General features: G+C 35.3%; 1 protein-coding gene across 2 annotated transcripts in view; it reads right to left on the bottom strand.

Moving 5' to 3' along the window:
• The window catches only part of CSRNP3 (cysteine and serine rich nuclear protein 3), a 201,416-nt gene that overhangs the window by 138,955 nt on the left and 35,090 nt on the right, over positions 1 to 27,371 (bottom strand). For both annotated transcript variants that reach the window (XM_005671893.3, XM_021076406.1), the window contains exon 5: positions 20,738 to 20,826. In XM_005671893.3, the coding sequence (XP_005671950.2) occupies positions 20,738 to 20,750 (13 nt within the window). In that variant the 5' untranslated portion in view covers positions 20,751 to 20,826. The remainder of the gene's footprint in view (positions 1 to 20,737; positions 20,827 to 27,371) is intronic.

Below are 27,371 nucleotides of genomic sequence, written 5' to 3'. Positions count from 1 at the left end.
CCTCATATAGGGAGCACTTAATCAACTAGATTCCTCTCAGGGGAATTTGTATTTATAGACGTTCCTATAGTGTAGAATGAATTCTGCCCTTTTAAGGAATTGTAGTCACCACTGAATTGCTGGGGGATACTACTGGAGCAGAGCTGAGTCTCATGAATAACACTAAAGATAAAGGCTGGATTTGTCCTCCTTCTTTATCCACAAACATTCTAGTTATGTTTTTCTTACACCTCCTCAAGAGCCACAGGGAAAAAATGCTCCATAGCTTTCTTAAGGCAGAAGATATTTCTTCATCACCTAGGATTCTCAGTACCTGTGCACATGGTAGATGTTTCCTGAGTGAACAAATCAAAAAGAAAAATAGAAGGCAAACAGCAGTTCTAGGTCATAAATTTAATTAAGGCGAGGGAAGGAAACTCTAAGATCAATAAGAAAAGAGACGAGAAAGGGGAGGATGGAGAAAAATAAAAGCAAGAGAAAGTAGTGAGGAAACATTAAAATGACACAGAAAAGGAAGTTGTGAGTGAGTAAAAAGAAACTTCAATGTTTCTTTGAAGTACCAAAAATTAAAATATGAAAAAAAATTATGAGTTCTTTGAGAGGAGGTGTTACATTCTGAACAATTGCTAAAAATTTACAAAAAGTAAGTTTAAAGTTAGTGATAATTTTTTCTCCCATTTAAAGATAATACTGACAAAAGACATTAATTGATGATAAAAATTCTTTCAGCTACTCATACAACATTGATGTGAAAGAGCAGATAAATACAGTTCATTATATGTCTAGGACCTAGGGATACTGTCATTTGGAAAATTTAAGGTGAGGTTTCTGGTATAAAGAGCCTTTGCATCCCCTGTTGTTTAATCTCTGAATATCTTTAACATGTGGCTAACAAATCCCCAAAGCTCAGCGTTCATGAGGTTGGGATATGTAAACCCAGTGGCACTCAGTGAGTAGCTTCTTCCCCCCTTATTTGTTCCTTTGCCATAAACAAACAAACAAACAAAAAGCAGCATGAATTGAACAGCCAAGTTTGTTATCCACTGTCCTTCTCTCCTGACATTTGAAAAGGTTGATTTCTCTCCTGTCCTGGGCAACAGAAACAATAAAGCAATGTGAAAAATAAAAATCTGGACCACTGTGGATAGTTCTTTTGGAGAATCCACTGAGATAGAGGAAAGGGAGAGTAGAGTTTCCTGCTTGACTGTTTCATAGATCCTGTTTTCAATTTCCCTTTGGGGACTGTCATACATCCATCCCATACAATATTGAAACAATGGCTACACCCAGTGCAACATATGGTCTCCTTGCAGATCCTAATGAACACATATAGACTAATATCGATCTGTATTATTTATTCATCTATTTCATTGAAAACATAATTTAAAATCTTGTTCTCTTGTGATATAACATTTAATGTGTCCAATGATTGACACACAGAAAAGAACTACATATAGTGGATCATGACTAAATATCACTTTTGGAAGATAAGCAGAATCTACCAGAATCTGCGTCTGTGCCAATATTTTTGTGGCAGAAGCAGAGTACAATCTTATGCACATTTCTGTGCATCGTACCGAGTTGAAGGACTTGACATGTGTACCACTGCATGCTCTAGAAATTCTGCAAGTAATTTCATAAAGGTGAGGTCAATAAACACTCAGAATAATATAGTCTTAAAGACAGTTATTATCTATTTGACATCTGACAGAACCAGTACTTTAAATGACAAAGCACGGTTTTCATGTGGTCTTTGGATATTGGCATGTTCATTGGTGGGGGAATCATGTGAAATCATAGTCAGCTGAAATTTATGGAGATATTGTGGAAAGTTTTATAAATGGATTCTTAGGGGAGAAGTAAAAAGCATGCCCAGATTCACTTTGAAGAAACCTGTTCAACATGATCAATAATATATAGATAAACAAGAGTAACTTGAGGTCAAATGAATCTACATTTTAAAACTTTGAGGCTGCATGTCCTGGACTAACATTAAAACAACCATAACAACAAACCTACTATTGTTTGTCCAAGCAACCAGAATATTTGACACTCTATATTTAAACTGACAATTACATGGAAATGTTATACCGACATATTCAATTAAACTGAATCTGGGAGCATATTATTTGTGCACAAATGTGCATACACCCTGGAGTTCAAAACTGGATTTTCTTTTCCATCTTTAGTATTAACCTAAGAAATGCCTTTTAAAGGAGAATCAGGAATCTATGGATAAGAGATCCTCTGATTTTACATGCAAATTTTTGTGTGCATTTTTATGAGGAAAGGAGTCATAGTTTCATGGGAAACAGAAACTTTTGAATGTTACCAATTCTGATGATGTCAAGAATGACTAAATATACCATTAAATAAACTGTGTAAAGATATATCATTCTGTCAGCTTCTCCCGTGGGTTTTATAACATCAGCCTCACCATACTTAATTCAATGCCTTTCACCTAGTGAGTTCTCAGTATATGTTTGCTATTGATAATGATGACAGTAGTCCCAGCCATGATCTCATTTTCCAGCCTGTGATCCTTTTTTTACTTTCAAGTTCTTCTCTAGGCTAGCCAGGTTTTAATTCTCTCTCACTGTGGCAATAAACCTGTCATTGTGATCAGATCAGACATAAAATTTTCCAAGGCCAGCACACAAATTCCTTCTCCTGCATGCAAGCTTGCCTCATTCTTGATCATATCCTTGTTGACAAGAAGGTCATCTTGTATATCATCTGTCCATTTGTAGACCCAATGGTCCACAAGGACAGAGCATCTAAATTTTACCAAGTTTATTTTGTAACCATTGCCTAATTCATGATTAAGGCAGAGATGACAAATTTTTCATCTTAACAGTGGGAGGAATACACTTTTTCTTAAGTTTCTTTTCTTTTTCTTTTTTTTTTTTTTGTCTTTTTGCCTTTTCTAGGGCCGCTTCCACGGCATATGGAGGTTCCCAGGCTAAGGGTCTAATCGGAGCTGTTGCCACCGGCCTACACCAGAGACACAGCAACAGGGGATCCGAGCTGCGTCTGCGACCTACACCACAGCTCATGGCAATGCTGGATCCTTAACCCACTGATCAAGGGCAGGGATTGAACCCACAACCTCATGGTTCCTAGTTGGATTCATTAACCACTGCGCCACGACGGGAACTCCAAGTTTTTTAAGAAAAACAGCTTATTACAGAATCTTAGAATGTGAATCAAAGAAGAACTATCTAATGCACTGAGAACAGACCTAGCCCACAGCATAAAACTTTTCACCAAGTTCCTAATATGTTTCTCTTAAGTCTATGAAAAATATGTACCTAAATATTTGTTTTTCTTTGTTCTAAGAATGTTAGACTTTAACAATTTTATCTGTATCTCTAAAAATGCATTTTACTCATTTAAATAAGAAAACAAAAAAGCAACAAAAAGCTGGCAAACATAATCCAATGAATATTTACAAAGTGGACCATGTTATGTACCACTATTCTTAAGCTATGCCTAAGGTATAAAGACAGGAAAATGGTTTCTTAACTGATAATTTTTTTTTACAGAAAATTTCAGTGTTTTGGATGTCTATAGTTTAGCTAGTTATGTGTCATGTATGCTTACTCTAATAATTTAAGTGTTATAGGAATATGAGTTTTAGATGTAAGAAACCCACCATAATCCCACCCCATCAAAGATAGCTAGTTTGGTATACATTAACAATATACTCTGTAAGGGGATAGATGGTCAGTTATTAGACTAATCGCAATCATTTCAGAGTGTATGCAAATGTCAAATCCCTGTGTGGAACACCTGAAACTAACAATACTATACTTCATTACATTTCCCTAAAAAATGAAAAGAAATAATTAATGTATTAATATATGAAATACTATAAAAAACAAAATCTCCAATATACTCATGTTTTATAGTTTTAATAATATGAGATAATTATTCACAGAAGCCCCAAAATATTGTTTTTCTTTTCACTTAATAACATTTACTTGATGTCTTTCCATATTAATGTGCATTAGAACTACCTCATTATTTTATTAAAGAGCTATGTAATATTCCATCATATGTATTTACTATAATTTATTTATTTATTTATTTTGCTTTTTAGGGCCACACCCGTGGCATGTGGCGGTTCTCAGGCTAGCGGTCGAATTGGACCTATAGCTGCCAGCCTATACCACAGCCACATCAACACAGGATCTGAGCTGTGTCTGTGTCCTACACCACAGCTTATGGCAACGCTGGATGCATAACCCACTTAGCGAGGCCAGGGATCAAACCCACCACCTCATGGTTACTAGTTAGATTCATTTTCACTGTGCCATAACGGGAAATCCTATAATTTATTAAACTAATACATTATTGACATATATTTGGAAGTCTCTTATTTTTCACTCTTCACCTTTTATGTTCCTATAAGAGTGTTTCCATAGAATAACTTCAGAGAGATAGAGATTTAAAGGAATTAATGTTTTAGTAAATATTGCCAAATACCCTCAAAATAACTATAAAGAATTTACATTTCTACTAATAATAAACAAGATAATCTGTTCTACACACTTGCTAATGTTTTTAAAATCATGTAATAACAACTTTTTAAAACTGGAATTATGAACCCAGATGACTTCAGGGCCAGACAGATAACAAAACATGTGAAATAGCACAGAGTTAGAAAATTGGGAGAGTTTCCTGCTGTGGCTCAGCAGTAGCAAACTCAGCTAGTATCTGTGAGGATGAGGGTTCTATCACTGGCCTCGGTCAGCGGGTTAAAGATCTGATGTTGCCGAGAGCTGTGGTATAGGTTGTAGACATGGCTCGGATCTAGTGTTGCTATGGCTGTGAGGTAGGCCAGCAGCTATAGTTCTGATTTGACACCTAGCCTGGGAACTTCCATATGCCGCTGGTGTGGCCCTAAGAAGACAAAAAACAAAAAACAAAAAACAAAAAACAAAAAAAAAACAGAGAGAGGAAATGAGAAAAAGCAGAAATTCAACTCATTTAGTTTTTTAAAAAGCTGACTCTGGGAGTTCCCGTAGTGGCTCAGTGGTTAACGAATCCAACTAGGAACCATGAGGTTGAGGGTTCAATACTTGGCCTTGCTCAGTGGGTTAAGGATCCAGCGTTGCCATGAGTTGTGGTGTAGGTCAGATCTGGCGTTGCTGTGGCTCTGGCACAGGCTGGTGGCTATAGCTCCGATTGGACCCCTAGCCTGGGAACCTCTATATGCCGCAGGTGTGGCCCTAGAAAAGGCAAAAAGACAAAAAAAAAAAAAAAAAAAAAGTTGACTCTGATAGCCAAACAAAACATATCTTCAGTTTTCAGGCCGCCAGTTTTCAGCCCTTGTCTTAATGAAATGCATTTGTTTTAATTCTTTAATTTTAAAACATAGGTCTTTCTTTACTAAGGAAAGCAATACAATCTGTGACAAGGTAATTTTGCCGCAAACATCTTATTTTTACTGTATTTTCTTTTTTTTCCCTCAAATTTTACAGTTATAAGGAGAATTAATTCTCTGTTCTAGGATTCATTTTATGTTGTATTGATTTCATCAACACAAATATTCATAATAGACATGTTGAAAGCAATAAAAAGTCATATTTTGCCCATTCATAAATACAATTCAAAATTCTTGTCAACTTGATATAAAGTTTTCATATTTAAAGATAAATTTATTTTAATACTTTTATTATTCATATATCAGTAATAGAGGGAAAGAAATGGAAATACATTACTTGTTCTGAACATACGCAATATTCTGATAAGATTTATATTTGACCTAGTGAAACATCCTTGAGAAGAAAAACGAAATCCCGTTATTTAGCTTGAAAAAAAGCAGAAGAGGAAAATTTTAGCTTCCTTTTGATAATGGTGGTTATCTTGTGGTCTGTAGGAAAGGGTGAAGGCCATGGACAAAATTGGTTCTGCTCTCATCTTTCTAGTCCCACTGCATCAATAAACCTCTGGAAGTTTCACATAGAGCACATAATATGAGCATGAGGCAGCTTAGCCTCTGTTAGTACTTTGCTATGCCCTTTTAACCTGACAAGATTGTCAAATTGAGATGGCTAAGGGACTCCCATTGTTACAGGATGCATCAAAAAGTGGATTTCAAAGCAGAATGAGTTTCCCAATTGGTCTCACATGAGGGTGATGCTCATTAAAAGGAGTGATTAGAAGTACTCATGTTATTATAATTATACTTTTATATTTTGACTGTTGTTTATGCCATATTTCTTTCTTGAGAAATCTAAAAAATAGGATACAGAGAAAGAAAATAAAGCATAAAATTGCAGCCAATTTTTTTAATACCTGCCATTTATATTTAACAGAAAGGCTGAAGCTATCATCTTTGCTGGATGTATAAAAAATTAGTTATATGATGTTGCGAACTGGAAATCAAACCTGTGTTGAAGATAATTCCCTAAATGTTTGTCTTCAACAATATACCATACTATCCTGTTTGAAAAAAATCATTTGGAGAAAAAAGAATTTTTAAAACTAAGAAAATTTTTAAGTGTCCTTAAATAGGTTCCATCTGTTAGTTTTTACTTTTTTTCTTAATATGTTAGGTCATATGACAAATACTGTACACCATATATTCACGTCTTTTGATTCTTAAAGGTAACCACGAGTGAGATAAAAATAACATTATTTCAGAAAATGTATGCCTTAAAGTAGGACAAAATTGTTCAAGAGTAACACAAATTTTTAGATGGTTATTTTTGGTTTGATGTTAAAAACCTAAAAAAAACAACTAAATTAGAATTGGCTCTGCTTAAAATAAAGGAGAGACAAGAAAAACACAGAGCTATAATATTTTGTAAGAAAACAAATACAAGGGCGTCCTTACATCATGTTCATAAAGATTTTTTTTTGCCATTTCTTTGCCATTTCTTGGACTGTTCCCACGGCATATGGAGGTTACCAGGCTAGGGGTCTAATCAGAGCTATAGCCGCTGGCCTAAGCCAGAGACACAGCAATGTGGGATCCGAGCCGTGTCTGTGACCTACACCACAGCTCACAGCAGCGCTGGATCCTTAACCCACTGAGCAAGGCCAGGGATCGAACCCTCAACCTCATGGTTCCTAGTCAGACTCGTTAACCACTGAGCCACGACGGGAACTCCCATAAAGATTTATTTATTTATTTTTTATTTTTGTCTTTTGTCTCTTCAGGGCCACACCCATGGCATATTCCCAGGCTACGGGTCAAACTGGAACTGCAGCTGCTGGCCTACGCCACAGCCATAGCAATGCGGTGTCCAAGCTGCGTCTGTGACCTACACCACAGCTCATGGCAACACCAGATCCTCAACCCACTGAGAAAGGCCAGGGATCGAACCCGTATCCCCATGGACTCGAGCTGGGTTCACTAACCCCTGAGCCATGATGGGAACTCTGTCATAAAGATTTTTTAAAAACTGATTAGAAAAGAAAAATTCTTTCCCAGCATCTGATGTTATATTTAGATATATGCTGTCAAATTTATCCTAAAAACAACAATAAAACACAGCTTGTAAATATTTTATTCACTCATTTGTATACCTACTTGTTTCTATGTAAACTAATACATGAAGATGAAGGTGACTTTCCATTTTCTCTACATTCTTTGTCTAGAATTACAGATAACCAGAACTACCCTTTTATTAAAATTTGGAGAGTCCTTCACTATAAGGTAACAAACATTTTTTTTTTTTTTTTGTCTTTTTAGGGCTGCACCTGTGGCATATGGAGGTTTCCAGGCTAGGGGTCCAATCAGAGCTGTAGCTACTGCCCTACACCATAGCCACAGCAACCCCTGATCCTTAACCCACTGAACGAGGCCAGGAATCGAACATGTGTCCTCATGTATGCCAGTCAGATTCATTTCTGCTGAGCCAGTACGGGAACTCCAGTAATAAACAATTTGAATAGAATCTTTCTCTCTGGTTTAGACCTCTGGTCTTCTATCAGATTAACATTAAAACTGATTGGTAGATATCCCAACGCTTACTCCTTAATCTAAACTGGGCAGCTCCTTCTAAAGGGAATTTTTAAAGGGATTTCAAGTTCTGAGCTTGCAGAACTGGGACATACAAACATACTCTATCATCAAAGTTTCATTTGCTTTGAAACGGTATGCTCCCTTTAATAAATCCTCCTAGATCTTCTAGTCTACGACAATGCTGCATTTTAGCAATCTTTGGGAAACTGTAAGGACATATCTGTTAAAACTTTGTATTTCTCATGATTTAAAATTATTTATAGAGTTCCCATCGTGGCTCAGTGGTAGCAAATCTGACTAGCACCCATGAGGACACAGGTTAGATACCTGGCCTCACTCAGTGGGTTAAGGATCTGGTGTTGCCATAAGCTATGGTGTAGGTCGCAGATGTGGTTTGGACCTGGCATTGCTGTGGCTGTGGCACAGGCCAGCAGCTACAGCTCCAAATGACCCCTAGCCTGGGAACCTCCATATGCCACAGGTGCAGGCCTAAAAAGATACACACACACAAAAAAGCATGTGTAATGTTGAAACTTACTTTAGTATGGATTTTTCTCTCTGTTGCTTTCTATTTTCCTTTCTCAAATTCCCTCTAATTCTCATACTCATCAAGTTAAGTAAGCAAAAGAAAGAGAATTTTCCACCTTAATCTAAATTTTTAATCACGTCACAACTATCTTCCTAAGTGTGGTTAAGAGTTTGATATAAAATTTTACTTTGCTTGATTTTTTTTTTTTTTTGTCTTTTTTTAGGGCCACACATAAGGCATATGGAAGTTCCCAGGCTAGGGGTCAAATTGGAGCTGTAGCTGCCAGCCTGTATCACAGGCACTGCAACATAGGATCCAAGCCATGTCTGCAACCTACACCACAGCTCACAGCAACACTGGATCCTTAACCCAATGAGCGAGGCCGGGATTGAACCCTCATCCTCATAGATACTAGTTGGGTTCGTTACCACTGAGGCATGATGGGAACTCCAAAATTTTACTTTCAGTTAAGTTCAACAGAGAGTTCCTATGTGTCCAATTTGTTGCTACATGCTCTGGATAAATAAGGCATATTCCTTGCCACTGCAGTTTTAGAGCAATGGTCTTAAAGCATGGTAAACTATATATTCCCACCACTAAAAAAAAAGTTTCTGCATGCATTCCACTCCTATATATATATGTATTTATATATATATTATGTATTATTGTACATATTTTATCTAAATTATATGAATACATAAACATAGAAATGAGGAACAAATATAAATAGAGGTACTAGTATTTTTACTTTGCTTCTCAAAAGATTTTCTTGTTCACTCCATAGGTTATATGCATTATACTTTTGAGCTCACTGGTTTTGAGAGGAGGATAACATGTAAAGAGATAATCTGAAAAAAGCCATCAATTATCTGATAGACAGTAAACACATGGTGCTGAAAAAAACTTTCTGGTTGAGGTGTCACTAGATCTAAGCCTTTCAGTGTAAAGAGGAGTTAATGAAGCAACAAAGAGGGAGGAGGGGATGAACAGAAGGGCAGGCTAACCAGAACAGGCATCTACGTCAAGGCATAAAGGTATGGAAGCAAGGGGGTGAGTATAAGAGCTCGGCATGATGAAATGTAGAATCAAGGTTGAGCGTGGTGAGCATGCTGAAGAAGCAGGCAAAAGGCAGGTACTTGAGACAAGTAGCTTGGGTCTTATCAATGTATGGGATGTTTCTAAAGAAATGTAGGAGGGTGAATGAAGGTCATGGGTCAGATGTTTGTTTTAAATTGAGCCTCTGGAGCAGCTGCTCTGAGAACAGATTTGAAAGGATGCAAATGGAATGGGGGAAACTCATCAATAGGTTATCACTTTATCCAGTGGAGAGATGAAGAACAGAAGAATTAAAGCAGTAGTAGTGACAGTGCTGCTCTCAGAAGGTGATGAGAAGTAACATGAAGAAAAGACATTTGAATTTGGTTATAGTTTTCTGGAAACGACTGGTGAGTGAAAAGCTTTCTGACTTACATGACCAGCTATTTTTAAATGAGATGGTCACATAGTAGAGGGAAAGGATCTGAGACAGGAAATAAAAAATTTAATTAAGATTTACATGAAAATTATGAACATTTGGTGTCCGTAAGTGATGAATGGATAAAGAAAATGTCTACACACACACACACACACACACACACACACACACTACACACACACTGGAATACGACTCAGTCATATGAAAGAAATAAATTTTGCCATTTGCAACAGCAACAACATGGATGGAGTTAGAGGATATTATACTAAGTGAAATAAATTGGACAGAGAAAGACAAATACTGTATATATCACTTATATGTGGAATCTAAAAAATAAAACAATTAGTGAATATAACAAGAAAGAGACTCACAGATATAGAGGGCAAACTAGTGTTACCTGTGGGGAGACAGAAGTAGGGAAGGGGCAAGATAGAGGTCAGAGATTGAGGCACAAAACACTATGCATAAAATAAGCTATAAAGATATGTCATAAACACAGGGAATGAAGTCAACGTTTCATAATGACTGTACTTGGAAAATAACCTTTAAAAATTGTGAATCACTACGTTTTATACTTAAAACATATAATGTTATATATTGACTATACCTCAATTAAAATATTATGAACATTCAGAAATTTTAAAAAAATCACTTGCATTCTACTTTTGAAAAAAATCTGTATTTCAAACATTATTTATAATATTTATATTATTATAAAATATTTTAAAGTATTTTGATTTAATTTCTGCCTGATTTACTTAATGCTGCTTTTATATATTTAATTTATATTATATCTACTTTTTCATGTCTATTTTCTCATCTAACATGAGTCTTTTTCATGTCATTAAAGTTTCTTGTAAATTACATTTCAGTGGATGTGTAATATTAAGTCTTCTGGATGTATTACAATTTTTAAAACAATTCTCTTACAGAATACTCATGTTATTTTCAATGATTCAAGCAATACTATGATATTTTGCTTCGGTCTGGAAATTTATTGCTTACGATAATAAAGCATAAGCATATGAAAATTTCTTAACTTATTTTCCTACTAACATATTTCCATCAACAGTATATGACAGTGAAAACAGATATGCAATTAAAAATTTTTGCTAATTTGATAGACAATATTATAACATTCTGTTCCCATTTCTGTGAGTACTGTTAAAGATGATTTTTTTATTAGCTGTTTTATATTTCATTTTATGCAAGTTGTTCTTCTAATTTTTTAGCCCATTGGAATCTTATCAATATTGCGAATTTCCTTAAATAATAAGGCTAATCAACCTTCACTGTCAACTATGAAATAATGTGTTAAGTAGTTGGCTGCTTAACTTTTCATATAGTTTATGACTTTGTATCCTTTCATAATCCAATTTTATATGATCTTTTTCATAATAAAAAAATGTACTTTCAGGAAATTTAGAGACCAAAAAACACTAAAAAAGCAATAAATTAAATCTACCCCCAACCCCCAAGACATAACCACTTGCATTTATACATATATATGTATTTACTACAGAGCTACAGAAATCAAGACTGTGATAATGAGAAAAATTACAAATATGTACATCAGTAGGACAGAATAGAGACGCCAGAAATGGACCCACAAAAACATGATGGATTTTTTTACAAAGGTGTAGAGGCAATTTAATGGAGAAAAGAGAATCTTTAAAAAATACTGATGAAAGAGTTGGATGTCTGTATAGAAAATACTGAACCTCAATTTCTTATATAATTTACTCAAAATTGATTGTATTCCTAAATGTAAAACATGACATTATAAAGTATTTAGAAGAAAAATAGGTGAAAATCTTTGTGACCCTGGGATAGGCAAAGAGCTCCTAGATATAACACCGAACCCATAATTCATAAAATGAAAAAATTGATAAATATGACTTTGTCAAAGTTAGTGACTCTTACAATGTGGGGGGAAAAAGGTGAGAATACAAAAAACAAGCCATATAAGGGAAAAATATTAGCAAATTGCCCATCTTCCAAAGGATTTTTATCTAGAATATCTATAAAGAAATCTAGGGAGTTCCCATTGTGGCTCAGTGGGTACAAACCCAACTAGTATCTATGAGGATGCAGGTTTGATCCCTGGCCTTGCTCAGTGGGTTAAGGATCTGGCATTGCCATGAACTGTGTAGGTCAGAGACTCGGCTTGGATCCCTTGTGGCTGTGGTGTAGGCCAGCAGCTGCAGCTGTGATTCAACCCCTAGCCTGGGAACTTGCATATGCCATTGGTGTGACCTAAAAAAGAAAAAAAGAAAAAAGAAATCTAAAAACTAAATAGAAAACAACTTAAAAATTACTATATATAAATGTTAAAACTCAACAGTAAGAAAAAGTTTAAAAAATGAGGCAAAAACCTGAATAGACACCTCACCAAAGATATACAGATGGCAAATAAGCATATGAAAAGATGTTCCACATCATATGTCATTGGGGAAATGCATTTGGAAGATAGTTTCATTTTTTACAAAACTAAACATACTCTTACTGTATGACTTAACAATTACACTTTCTGGCATTTACCCAAAGGGGTTAGAAATTTATGTCCATGCAAAAAACTGCCTTAGAAAGTTTTTAGAAGCTTTATTCATAATTACTAAAACTTAGAAGAAACCAAGGTGTCCTTCAGTAGGTGAATGGATCAGTAAACTGTGGTACAACCAGACAACGGAATATTTCTTAGTGCTAAAAAGAAATGTGGCTTTTCCAGCCATGAAAAAGCATGGAGGGAAATTTAAATGCATACTACTAAAGTGAAAGAAGCCAATCTGAGAAGGCTACATACTTCCGACTCTGACTATATTATATTCTGGAAAAGGCAAATCTATGGAGATAGTAAAAAAGATCAGTGGTTGCCAGAGATTGAGGGTGGGGAGAAAAGATAAATAGGTGGAGCATAAAGGATTTTGGGGGGCAGTGAAAATACTTTGTATGATACTACAATGATCGATACATTTATTCAAACCCATAGAATGTACAACACCAAGAATGAAATCTAATGTAAACTATAGACTTTGGGCAATTAGGATGTGCCAGTGTAGGCTGATCAGCTTTAAAAAGGTATCACTGCGGTGAGGGATGTTGATATTGAGAGAAGTTACTCATGCAGAGGAGTTGGGAAATAAATGGGAAATCTCTTTACCTTCCTCTCAGTTTTGCTGTGAACCTAAAAACGGCTCTAAATAATTCTTTTCTAAAAAAATGGGACAAAATATTTGAACCCTTCACAAAACCCTTAGCAGCAAGCTGAGGATGGGTCTTTAGGGAGTGCTATATAAGTAAGTATAGGTAAAAATACTCAATATTATTATTTATTAAGGACATGCAAGTTAAAACCCATAATGACAATAAGAATGGCTAAAATTAAAAATAAATAAATAAATAAAAACTAACAATACCAAATGCTGGGAAGGGTGGGGAACAATGTGAATGCTCATACATTGCTGATGGAAATGCAAAATGGTATAAGCCATTTTGGAATATATTTTTATAGTGTCTTAGAAAGTTTAAACATATATTTAACTTGGGACACACAACACCATCAGGGCATTTACCCATGATAAATGAAAACTTAGGTTCTCACAAAAAATTCAACTTGGATCTTTACAGCAGCTTTATTCAAAACATCAAAAACTGGGAGTTCTCGTCGTGGCTTAGTGGTTAACGAATCCGACTAGGTACCATGAGGTTGTGGGTGCGATCCCTGGCCTTTCTCAGTGAGTTAAGGATCTGGCGTTGCCATGAACTGTGATGTAGGTTGCAGACGCAGCTCGGATTCCACCTTGCTGTGGCTCTGGCGTAGGCCGGGGGCTACAGCTCTGATTCGACCCCTAGCCTGGAAACCTCCATATGCCTCGGGATCGGCCCAAGAAATGGCAAAAGACAAAATAAATAAATAAATAAATAAAAACTAAATCCAAAAGTCTTTTAACAGGTGAATGGATAGACAATCTGTAATACATGTATACAATGGAATATTACTTAATAATAAGGAACAAACTATTAAAACATGCAACAGCATAAATCTATCTTAAATACAATATAATGAAGGGAAAGAGGTCAGATGCAAAAGACTACATTCTGAGTGTTTCCATTGATATGATATTTGGGTAAAGGCAAAACTATAGTAATCAGTTGCCAGGGATTAGGGTGAGGAGGAGCTGACAAGGGGCAGCTCAAAGAAATTTTGGGGGTGATGGAAATATTTTATACCTTGATTGTGGTAAAGGTTGCATGACTACACAATTGTCAAATCTCATGAAACTGTACACAAAGAAGAGTGAATTTTACTGTTCATAAATATAAAAATGAATAATTTTTCATTTTTCTTTGCTTTCTTACATTAATTGCTTTCCTAAACCAAAAGCACATACATATCTGCAAGCTACTGAATTTACTGAATGTTCAATAATAATTTAAAATATTTTTAAAGATTTAAAGTAATTTTAAATTAAAAAATTTAAAAATTAAGTTTTAATTTAAATTAAAAATTTTAATTTAAAAATATTTTAAATATTTATCTACAATTTACCTCAATATAATATGATGTATAGATCACACCTTATTTTTTCCACAAATAGTTAAAGAATTGTTCTAGTACCTTCTACTAAGTAAGTCACTGTCTTTCCTTGCTTCTCCCCATTCAAAATGCCTTCTTTATCAGACACCAATGTGTACTTGGGGTTGTTAACAGCCTTTCATTAGAAGGACTTCCCACTTACTTAAGATTATTTCTTTGTTGCATTATGATCACATTATATAGTGTATATTTCGGGGAGTTTGTATTGCATTCCATTGCTATGATTATTTTTTTTTTTCCTTGCTAGGCATTGATATCCTGTATGCATACGTATGTATAGAGTAGGCAATTCTGTAGTTTAACTGAAGAACTGGGTTGAAATCACTGCCATCTGTTCTATTAATAAAGTCATAAGGTAGCTTTGCTTGATCAGGGAGAGCCAGGATGGTGAATGAGCAATAAGCTGAGGATAGATCTCTAGGAAGTGCTATTATCTGAGCAGTAAGCCATAAAATATCAAGACCTTCTGTGGGCATGTTGTTTGGCCTCTACAGTGTTTATTGTTTTCAATGAGCTGTTTTTCACTCATTATATTACCTATGGTCACCTATCAGTTTTTGAGTTGTAATTCCTGACTTTGTGAAAAAAACAACAACAACAACAAAAAAACAGAGAAAGAAGAGCCTGTGAAAGGAGACTTTATAAAAGGGTCTAAGATGTGAGGCAAACCAAGGAGGAGTGTCACAACAGCCCAGGGAGTGAAAGAAGAAAAACGAAGTTAACTGTGTCAGATACCCCTGAGAGAACCAGTCCAGATAAGGGCTGCAGGTCACCTGAGCCTTTAGAGAGAGCATGCTCTGTTAAATGGGGTTAGAAATCAGATTGCACTGTGCTGAGGAGTGACTGAATCTTGGAAGTTGGAGATAATGAACGTGGAGTGCTGCTATGGAGAGTTTGAATGAATCAGAGAGCAGAGAAATTGGATGGTGCTGGCGGTGAAATTTAGTGAAGAGAGAGGTCAGTTTGCTTTTGTTTGTTGATTTACTTTTTTGGATAGAAGTTTGAAGAGCATGTCCACATTGAAGAAAAAGGGCCAGCAAAGAAGGAAAGTTGAAGATAAAAGGCATAAAGGAAATTAATAGCAAAAGCCTCGGTGATAGGGAATAAAATCAATATAGGCTTTGCCTTGAATAGTAGGAAGAAAACTCCTCATCCCTTAAGATTGGAGGAAAGAAAGAATGTTGATAGATGTCACTGTTTGGTGCTGGAGGGAACTGTGAAGGTGCAGAAGTAATTTCCACACAATGACCTTAATTTTCTTGTCAAAATAGCAAGTGCTCTGAGAGTGAAGGCGGGAGACTATGCAGCTTGAATGGGGTGATAAACTTTTGAAATAGTGGCAGACCACTGTCAGAGTGAAAGGAATTAGTGAATGCTGCTAAAGGGCTAACTCAGATTAGAAAACCATCTATCTGCAGAGTGGTCTCATTTGCTCCTGTAACACTCACGTGCCTTGCATGTAAGAAAAGAGGTCCTATACAGATTCAGGTTTGCATGTACAGTGTAAAAGGACAGGCTGTAGAAATATGGAGGGTAAGCTGCTGGTGTTCAAGCCAAATTTCAAGTAAGATTTGGAGAACACAGAAAGATTCATGAATTTAAAGAAAAAAAAAAAGTGAGAGGAAAAGGATTTTTTCACTTGCAACTTAAAACCTAACTCCTTACTTAATCTTGTATTTTTCCCTTATTTTTCCTCTTCCCTAATTTTCTCACTTATATTCACTCATTATTTCATTAGACACATTTTAGATGCAAAGCCACGTGTAAGCAAATAAAAAGAAATTAAAAACATACAAATGGCCAGAAGTGAGTTTCACTCTAAACAAGCAAGGTTTAAAGAGTCTCAGTTGAGTTTTAATTGAAAACAAAATGATATAGGTGTTTAGGAGATTTTTTTGTTGATATGGACTAGATATTTATTGAAGTTGTGGAGGTTAGGAGTTTATCAGTGGTTCTCATCCCAGGGTAATTTTGTCACAAGGGGACAGTAGGCAACATCTAGCAACATTTTTGGTTTTCACAGCTTGGAGGGTGGAGTAGTACTGGTGACTAGTGCCAGGGATACTGCTAGACATCCTACAGTGCACAGGACACTCCCTCCACAAAAGTTATCCCATCAAAAGGTCAGGAGTACTGAGGTTGAGAAACCTGGATTAGATAAATTATTTATAAAATGAGAAATAAGATTGGTAAGAAATCATCTGGAGAACCACTGAAGAAAGGTGGAGAAGTAGGAACCACCCCGAGCATGGGCATGCCACAAAGTTGTATATTTGTGTGTGGTGGTTTGTGAGAGGATGGAAAAGTCATTATTTGGACGAATACTTGGGGAACTGGATTTGTGGTACGAATCTGCAAAATATTCTTCGGTTTAGTTTTTGTAAAGCAAATATATGATTAAGTATATGTTATTTTCTATTTGCTTTTTTTTTTTTTTTCTCTTTAGGGCTGCACCTGTGGCATATGGAAGTTCCTGGGCTAGGGGTCAAATCAGAGCTGCAGCTGCCAGTCTATGCCACAGCCACGGTAACCCCAGATTCATCTGTGACCTGCACCACAGCTCGTGGCAACACCAGATCCTTAGCCCACTGAGTGGGGCTAGGGGTCAAACCCACATCCTATGGATACTAGTTGGGTTCTTATCCTGCTGAGCCACAACAGGAACTACTCTATTTGCTTTTGAAAAGTCATTATTTCAGTTACCCTTAAGCCAATTTCTAGTTCTTTCTTTCAAAGTCTCCAGATGAAGGCAACAGACATTAATGTTGGTTTGGAAGGAATTTATCTCTGACACGGTGACAATGCATAAGTCTTTTTTCTCCATAATCTTCCACTAGCCTTCTGCATCCTCTCATTTTTTTTCTTAAAACAAACAATACTGCTGCATTGGTTGCCTCTTCTTGGTCACCTTCACAGAGCTGACCATCTTTTCTGTCTATGATACAACATGTAATATATATTCTCTGCCTTAGAGAATATATATTAATCTCAAATAATCGCAACCTTGACTTTGCACTTCTTTTACTACTTTGATACTTGGCATTTATTTCCTTTAGATGATATTGTGTTTATAATACCTGTCTTTTGGATGACTGAAGGAAGTATAATATTTAGTAGGTTTTGAAACTTCTTAATCTAAATTTTATTTAGATGGCTAGATATTCCTTTCACATTGACTTATTAACAATAAAAAATTGATCTAACTACTTTTCTGCATACTAAATTGGCTAAACTCTTCATTTTTATCCAGTAAAGTCAAGGCTGACTGATTTTCAAGATAACATCAATTTATGTGAGGAGTTCATCTATAGCACAGATGACAAAAAATTGGTAGGATTTTCTGGGCTGTAGACATCTCTAGAATTCTGTGCTCAGCACCTATGTTTAATAGAAAAATTCCATACAGAGTACCATCAAAAGAAACCTAATGACTCACTGGTTGGTGATCACAAATAGATTGATTTATTTTAATTTCCAAATACTCATGTATCTTCTAATAAATCAAATGTACAAAGAAAGACATATGCCCTTTAAAAAATTAGTGTACTATATGAATGGAGTGGTGTTTAAAAAATTCCCTTCCATTTTCAATCCCAGGACTTAGTACTCTTCTAAAATAAGACTGATGATAAAACAACAAAAAGAAAATTATATAGAGGCTTCTAGCATCATGTATTATCTATATGTATTGTCATAGAGATCTTTATTAGATTTATGATATATATTCAATTTCAAAAAATGGATTGATTTTCCCCCATACACAGATGGAAAGTAATAGTCTTTACCTTTTAGTAAGTGAATGGACAAATCCGCATTCAATTTTATATTTCTTTATCACAAACTTTTTGACAATATTTCATGTACTTAAATGTATTATCATTTAAAAATGTCTTTTCTTTCTGATGAAACTGAGATACATACTAGTTATTTTTCATACATTAATGATATTTACCTTAGGAAATGTTATATTTCACTGTATTTGTTTTTAGTTGGCACTATATGGACCATAGTGCCAACTAAAAACAAGTGATACCTATCTCCTTTGTATATATTATGTAGTACGAGGTTATTAGGCTCTTTAAAAATTCCATCCCTCCTTACATTCTGTGTTCTTTACCTGTTTTTCTCATAGCACTGTTACCATCTAACGTAACGTAATTAACTTCATTTTTTTTATTGGTTTTTTATTTCCATCTTTTAGAATGTAATTTCCACTGAGGCGAGGATATTGGTGTATTTTATTTACCATTGTCACCCCCATGCACATGGTGGGCAATTGATAAATATTTGTTGAATGATTGTGGTTACTATATAAATTAATTTAACCACTTTAGCAGAGCAATTAAGAACACTGACTTTTCAAAAGGATGTTTACTATTTTTAATTACTTGACTTACTTTAATGTCTTATGATAGTACCTTTTTAAAAACTTTTTGTGAGAAGCATAGTGCTGTGCAATTCCATTTCAAGCAGTGTGAACTCCCACTCCACTGCAAATCTCTTTCCTTACCTAGGTATTTGCATATGGATTCCTTAGGGGTTTATAGCATTCAAACCTACATTACAAGCATTGCAAATCTACATGCCTTTCTAGGTCACTGGGGAAATTTTTTAATTCTCTAGTAAGAAGTTGCCTGTTCAGGAATTAAAAACACCAAGTAGGTAATGCTCACCTTTGTTCTTTTCATAGATGTTTGCATAACTATTTTCTATTACATTACACTTGCAATTGTGACAAATAAGAGACTTTCTTAGAATCTTGTATTACTTCTTTAAAGAGCTACTTTAATAAAGGGTCATTTGGGTGTGTGTTGTAAAGGAGCACCACTCTCATTACTATAAACTCTCAGTATTGTAGTCTAACAAAAGCCATAATGTGGAAATATGAATAATCCCAAAATAATTCCTATTGCATTTCAGAATTCATTATGTCTCCTTTAAAAGCTAGCCTGTCTTTTACTTATGTGTTGCTTGCATTAATATTAAAATTATTTTCTGAGTAACATGTTAGTCAGGCAATTCTTAAGAACAAGAACAAAATCTTACTTATTTTGAAATAACCAAAGCAATATTCAGCCCACTGTCTCGCATATGTAAGTCCTAAATAAATTCTGAATGAATATATCCTTGGATGAGTAAAGAAAAGTAGATATTGAAAGCAAGTCTAACCAAGGCAATCAAAATAAAAGATCATTACTGAGAACAAAATAGTGGTTACTAGAAAGGAAGGGGTTGGGGGTAGGGTGGGCGATGGATAAGAAGGGTCAACTATATGATAAAAGATAGAAACTAAATTTTTAATGGTGAGCATGCTGTAGTATATACAGAAGTAAAAATATAATGTACATGTGCAACTTATATAATGTAATGTTACCTCAATAAATGTAAATAAACACCACAAATAATTACAAGTAAATAAGAGGTTTATACATTTCATTTAGAATTATAAATTATGATATTGGGTCCCACAATATAAAGGAGTCAGAAATCACCCACATTCTCAAGCTATCCCATCAGAACGAAACATTTTTACCTATACTATAACTCAAACTTCCAAATGAACATTTTACATATATTATTATAATAAGCCATTTAATAAGAGTAGGCTTATTTTGCTTTTCTTTTCTAGACTTATGACACTAAACAACTTAGAAAAGCTACTCAAATATCTTTTTTTGCTCATTCATAGTAGCTGTTATTTTATCGAGGTCACATTTTCCAACAAAAGTAAAATTTCTTTTCCTGTACTAGGAAAAGTCAGAGAATGGGATTGTTGATCAACTATCTTTCTAAACTATGTGTGTATATATGTGTTGGTTGTAACCAAAGACACAAATCAAAAATAGAATTTTATAGGAATGTCTAATATTCATTTTCATGCTAACAGTACTACCCTTTAAAAAAGTGAAGAAAAATTTAATAACCAATGTATTCTCCACTAAAACAATATTTTCTTGTAACCATCCCAGCTGAATGAAATAATACATTTCTGGTATAAATGAATTTCTAAAAACACTGAAGAGATTTTGTTAAAAATATGTTTTATACAAGATCAGTTTTTCTTTATTATCCAATTACACATTAGCCATAACAACAGGGAACAGTGAGAAAGTTATATCCCAGATCTGTAAAAGCATGAAAATAGTAATGTCTACTAACCTTGAGATCTCATGAACTCCAGTATCTTCCTGAAGACTCTAGGCCTCTGAAAACATCTTTTCAGTCTGTTGATATCTCCTTATTTTTTCCTTAAAAAAAGAAAATATGTTTCAATATGTTACATAAGGTTATATTTTCAAAGAGTAAAGCTGACTACAAGATGTAAGTGTAATGTGACACAGAGGAAAATCAATAGGAATCTTGGAATATAAATAAGGCATTAAATTTAGAACTGCATGATCATACCATACATAAATTAGTGCAAAAAGAGTATCCATATTACAAGAATGAAGTAAATTTCTAATCATTCATGTACATTTATTCATTTATTTACCTGTCATTCAATCAACAACTCTTACTATGGACAAGAAGTAAAATGCATTTTATCTTACTAATCAGCACTACTCTAGATTTAAATAACTTTTTAGTCTCCAGGAGATTCATAATTTTAAGACACACATACAAAAATAGGAAAATCAACCAAAATATTACAGTGGAGAGTTGATGAAAATTACAATTAATAGGAAGTTCCCAGGTGGCACAGCGAGTTAAGTATCTGGCATAGTCATCGTGTGGCTTGAGTCACTGCTGTGATGAAGGTTTAGTCCCTGGCCTAGGAACTTCCGCATCCCATGGGTACAGCCAAAAAGAAAACAAACAAAAATAAAAAAGGAATATTTATTTTGTTTCTTTTATTTGCTTAAAGAAAACTAATTATAAAGTTAACACAAGTACTCATATATTCAGGTTGTAAGATAACTTAGGCTTTAAGAAAACAGTTTAAACAAAGTATTCTTCAAAGTAAACATCATTTAAGAAAAATCTTGTTTTTAAAATTAGTGTCAAAAAAGCAAAAATAAATAAATAGTGTCACAATTCAAATGATTAACACAATAATTTAAAGAGATGATAAAATTCTAGCAGTAATTACATGCTTTTATTTTCCCAGACTAAAATGTATATAATCACTTTTTCTAAAAAATTAATAAAATTTCCATTTTAATATAAGGTAAACCATTAATTCATATACGAGTGTAAAAATTTTCTTTAAAAATGTTAGAGAAACTCATGAAGTATAGTCAGTCCATTTACTGTGTTTCCACAACAGCCAGAAATGAACTATCGCTGATTTTACCCAATAAAAATAGCTAATGTAGAAATCCTACAAATGCATTCCTTGAATGAAGAAAGAGACTGAGGAAGCAACTTATGATGATCATTTAAACAAGCATAAAACATCAGAAATCTTTAAGGAAAGAAACTGTCTCAGACACCTGCGTCTCAGAGGCCTCTATTCCATTTAAACTTTATGTCTATTTACGTTGATATGCATGGTAATATGGATTTAGAACAAACTAGAATATGTGCAGTACTCACAACAGTAGCATGGTGTTATCAAATTGTGATTAGTATTACACATCTAATAGTTATTGAATCCAGTCTGGTACTGTGGAAGCCCAGATTTAGCAGCAAAGCTTGAGAAATTTTGGAAAGGTTGAAAATTCAATTTTAAGTATAATTTAAAATATCTTAAAATCCTGTTGAGAACATTATGCACTCAAATGATGACATACTAAAGACCACTAAGGCAATAACTTGAATACCTGCTGCACTCATTTTGAAGAATACTTTGGAAAATAACTTTGTCTGTCTTCTCTGTTAATGAATGATATGTATTCTGAGATGTCAAACAATTAAAAACTAACAAGCATGATAACAGGTCTCAACTTGCTGATAATGTATCCACTGAATACAGACTTTAAAACTTATTTGCAATTAGGAATTCCTGTTGTGGCTCAATGGTAATGAACCCAACCAGTATCTATGAAGATGTGGGTTCGATCCCTGATCTCACTCAGTGGGTTAAGGATCCGTTGCCATGAGCTGTGTTGCCATGATCTGTGGTGTAGGTCACAGACGTGGATTGAATCTAGCATTGTTGTGGCTCTGGTGTAGGCCAGCAGCTGCAGCTCCAATGCAACTCTTAGCCTGGGAACATCCATATTGCTGGGGGTATGGCCCTAAAAAGACAAAAATACAAAAACAAGAAAATTTATTTGTAATTAAAACCAAATACTAAAAATAAATTAGATACTGAGTTCAATTTATCTATAAATGTCATTCATAATCTCAACTCCAATTTTCTTATTAGTGAAAATAAATCCCATACTATTTAAATGTTATTTTTACATACTGAGATATCATTTAAGATTTTATCCCCCAAATAAATTTTTTTTCTGCTATAGAAAAGTGGGGAGACTTAAAGATAACAAATCAAGAGGCAAAAAAGTAGGGAAATTTCTATTTATCTAGATCAGTTCTCAATTTTATAAATAAGAAAAAAGACTGCTATGTATTTGCAACATGTAGTTAACTCCAAAGGAAGAGAGTATTTTTTTATTACCAATTGTTAAAACTGAAATTTAAAATGTAGGAGTTCCCGTCGTGGCACAGTGGTTAACGAATCCGACTAGGAACCATGAGGTTGTGGGTTCGGTCCCTGCCCTTGCTCAGTGGGTTAACGATCCGGCATTGCTGTGAGCTGTGGTGTAGGTTGCAGACATGGCTCGGATCCCACGTTGCTGTGGCTCTGGCGTAGGCTGGCGGCTACAGCTCCAATTGGACCCCTAGCCTGGGAACCTCCATGTGCCGTGGGAGCGGCTCAAGAAAAGGCAAAAAAAAAAAAAAAAAAAAAAAAAAAAAGTATATTTTACAATCAAATAAGTAAAAGACTTTAGGCATTTAAGGTAATCTATTGAGAGAAACATTGAAAAAAAATCTATTGATCTAAATTTACATCCCTGTAATTAATCTATAACTTAGACAGAGGCCAAGGTACCCTTGGTGATGGAAAAAAAGGGACTCAAATTCTGATATGTTTGAAGTCAAGGATATACAAATATATTTGATGGATAGAATTGACCCTATCTGAGGTCAGTTGAGTCCCTGGGAGGGAGTTTAACACAAAGGAGAAATAATTCTGAAAGAAAAAGTCAGTTTCAATGAAAAGTTCCAAGTACTGGAGATGTGAGAATCGATGCCAGTTCTGCAGAAAAGGTGCAGTAGTTGATGCTGGAAAAAATTCCAATTGAGCACCTGGGCCCTGTGGATGTGACTTGTGGTCATTGCCTGTGGGATACTGGACAAGAAGGTGTGTTCACATGCAATGGAGAGAATGTAAAGAGTTGTGGAGGGAGTTCCTGTCGTGGCTCAGTGGTTAATGAATCCGACTAGGAACCATGAGGCTGCGGGTTCAATCCCTGACCTCACTCAGTGGGTTAAGGATCCGGCATTGCCATGAGCTGTGATGTAGGTCATAGATGAGGCTCGGATCCTACGCTGCTGTGGCTGTGGCGTAAGCCAGCAGTTACACCTCCAACAGACCTCCAGCCTGGGAACCTCCATATGCTGCAGGTGCAGCCCTAGAAAAGACAAAAAAAAAAAAAAAAAAAAAAAAAAGAGTTGATAGATTAAGATCTATCAAAATAGCACTCTCTTTGAGAACCAGGCAATTTGTAGAGGAATAATGCCTAGATAGTATACCTCAGGAAGATCTAGGGGCTGCTAGTCTTCCTTTACAAGCCATGGGCACATCACTGGTGGTTTATACAAGATCAGTGGGAACTGCCATTTTCCTGAAATCTTATCAACAAGGTGATCATGCCTTGAGTAGGACTTCCCCAAACTAGCCTGTTAGACCACTGCTTGAGTGGGATTGCAGTCCCATGGATGGCCTTAGCTGTGACAGGTGACATGTGGGACTGACTTGTGAGTACATATAACTATCTCAGGTACTATTAAAAAAAAAATTCAAGGAGGCTGACATTTATGGAAGATCTGGAATGTGTGTACGAATGTAAATGTAGGAGTTCCCGTGGTGGCGCAGTGGTTAACGAATCCGACTAGGAACCATGAGGTTGCGGGTTCGATCCCTGCCCTTGCTCAGTGGGTTAAAGATCCGGCGTTGCCGTGAGCTGTGGTGTAGGTCGCAGACGCGGCTCGGATCCCGCGTTGCTGTGGCTCTGGCGTAGGCCAGTGGCTACAGCTCCGATTAGACCCCTAGCTTGGGAACCTCCATATGCCGCAAGAGCAGCCCTAGAAAAGGCAAAAAGACAAAAAAAAAAAAAAAAAAAACGAATGTAAATGTAACATCATTTGTCCTCACAAATCTTTTGTCGTACTCATTTAAAAAGCCTCAGTTTTTGATTATGAGTTCTGTGGAAAACAAAATTCACAAAAACGTATATTATCATTTTAAAATGTGTGCCTAACACTTATAGTTCATATTCTGGTCTTTTCTAATATCTGGAGTTTAAGTGAGAAATTCTCTGAGAATGAGTTATCAATTTTAGAAATTCCTGCAATATTGAAGGTCTTGAGAGAAAGGTGACCACCTCCCTCCTAGTCCCAGGTCCTGTGGCTTCCTGGACACCCATGCACATTACTGCAAATCATTCTACAAATCCAAGTAGCCATCCAGATTGGCAGTTGAGGGTCAAGGCACTCTCCCACATTTGTCAATGTTTTCTCTAAAGGGCACCTTTAGCAGGTCAGTGAGGCACAAAGCTTTTGCTGGTATGTTTTAATCAATAGCCAGGCTAGACCTCACTAAGGTCACTGAAGGTCACATCTCAGTGGTAGCCTTGACTGAGCTCTAAAATCAGCCTGTGTTGTTTTTAGTGGGTGATTCAATGATTAGCTATAACAAAATATAACTTGTTTAAAACACTCAATTTGTTCCCATCTTTAAAAAAATCTTTCTTGGATTTTGAGAATAAAACTGATCCTTCAAGGATCATGGAGTTTTAGACCCCCAAGCTGATCACTCATATATGTCTGGAAGCCTGACTCATATCATGGTTTCAGTATGTCAAAAGGTACTATTCTATAAACACAGTGAAGAAATGCGAATTTGCTGTTCAGTGTTTATAAGATGATAATATGACTTGTAAGCTCAGTGCAAGCATGCATTTGCAATTGCATCTCAAAATACAACATTTCATAATTAATATGCCTGCAACACACAGAAGCATCATTCACTCTGAAGGATAACTTTCTGACAGAAGCAAAGGGCTTAGGGCAAAGAAATCTAGTAGGAAAGCCAATCTGCCATGTACAGTTTGGCCTATGTTTTTAAGAGAATAAAATGAAAAAAAAAAGAGAGAGAATAAAATGCCCCTGACAATCACATTGATTCTATTTAGAATTATTTCTTAAGCAACAATACTACTCCAATTTTGTGCCTTTATACACCTGCTAAAGTGCAGTCATCAAAATATATGCAGCCCTTAATCCACTCTTTAACAAACAACAAAAAAATGAATTTCCATTTTTTCCTAACATGTGTTGCACTATAATGATTAACATCACATGCCTAAAAAAAATTAAAATGATAATAGCACTTAGTTGTTCTATTTCAGTATAGTGGACAAGAGTTATCAAAACAAATTAAATCAATCCTAGTTAGGCTATTTATATATCAGATAGTCACCATGGAATTCTTCCACTCAATCAGTTGTGTGGTAAAGTGTGCAACCAATTCTCTAAAATGGTTCAGATGGGTCTCTATTTAAAGGTATGAGAAAAGACGTAAGTGTAATTATTAGGAATCTGCAAGAACTGTAAGAAAATCTGGGTAAAAAATTAGGTAAAAATTTAAAAACTTAAAGAAATAAAAATTCTCAGAAAACTGTAAATTAACAAGACTGACCCAAGAAGAGATGCACACCTGACTAGATAGATTATCATAAAAGAGACTGAAAAGGTGTTTTAAGTTCTCCCATCACAAGAGCAAATAGTATCAATAGATTATAGGCTTAAAGAATCTTTGCAACAAAAGTCTCCAAATTGTTTAGATCATACACTTCACCAATAAAAGTTTCTTGATATCTACACATTTTTCTCTCATACCACTCATGTTCACATTTCCCCAGTTATCAAATTTGGGGGCCATTACTCATCATTATAGTTTCTCCCTTTCATACAGACTCAACTTGAAGGCCTTTTTCTATCTCCTTTAAATCAGTGTGGCAAAAAAAAAGTCGCCTGGTTAAATTCATCTTTCTTCCTACTATGAACCTGCCCCTAGTAGCTGAACAGATGATCATGACTAAAGAAAATGTAGGATAATGCATTACTGGCAAATTATTTATATATGACCACAAATTTCAAGTGGGTCCCCAGTAGTGTCTCACAATCTTATCGCATTTCTTTTATTTATTCATACTTCAACTCTGTAATACCATGAAAAGGGGTATCTTTACTTCTTTTCAATATTCCAGCATTTCCTTACATTTTTTCCCTCTCAATTTATGGTACTATTTCTGAAAAAGTTGAAAGAACTCCAATTTAACCTCCTCTTCTTACCTCTACATTCTGTATGCTCCTGATATTTGTACCCATATAGTCAGGCTTCGATCCTGTTACAATGGAGAAACTGCTCTTTTTCCCATCTAAGGTCATCCCCTTCTTAAGCTCCTCTCCTCAACTTTAGATCTTTGCTATTTTAATGATCCTCTCTCTCTCCTGCACTATCATTTCCCCCACCCCCTACTTTACTGGATTATTCTCATTTGCCTTCAAATGTGTTGTAATGTCTCCCAATTTAAAAATAAATTCCTTTTACATCTGTTTT

The sequence above is a fragment of the Sus scrofa genome, chromosome 15, assembly GCF_000003025.6.
Source record: "Sus scrofa isolate TJ Tabasco breed Duroc chromosome 15, Sscrofa11.1, whole genome shotgun sequence".
NCBI classification, from domain to species: domain Eukaryota; kingdom Metazoa; phylum Chordata; class Mammalia; order Artiodactyla; family Suidae; genus Sus; species Sus scrofa.
Note: the sequence above shows the minus strand (reverse complement) of the source record. Positions and strands in the feature narration are given on the sequence as shown.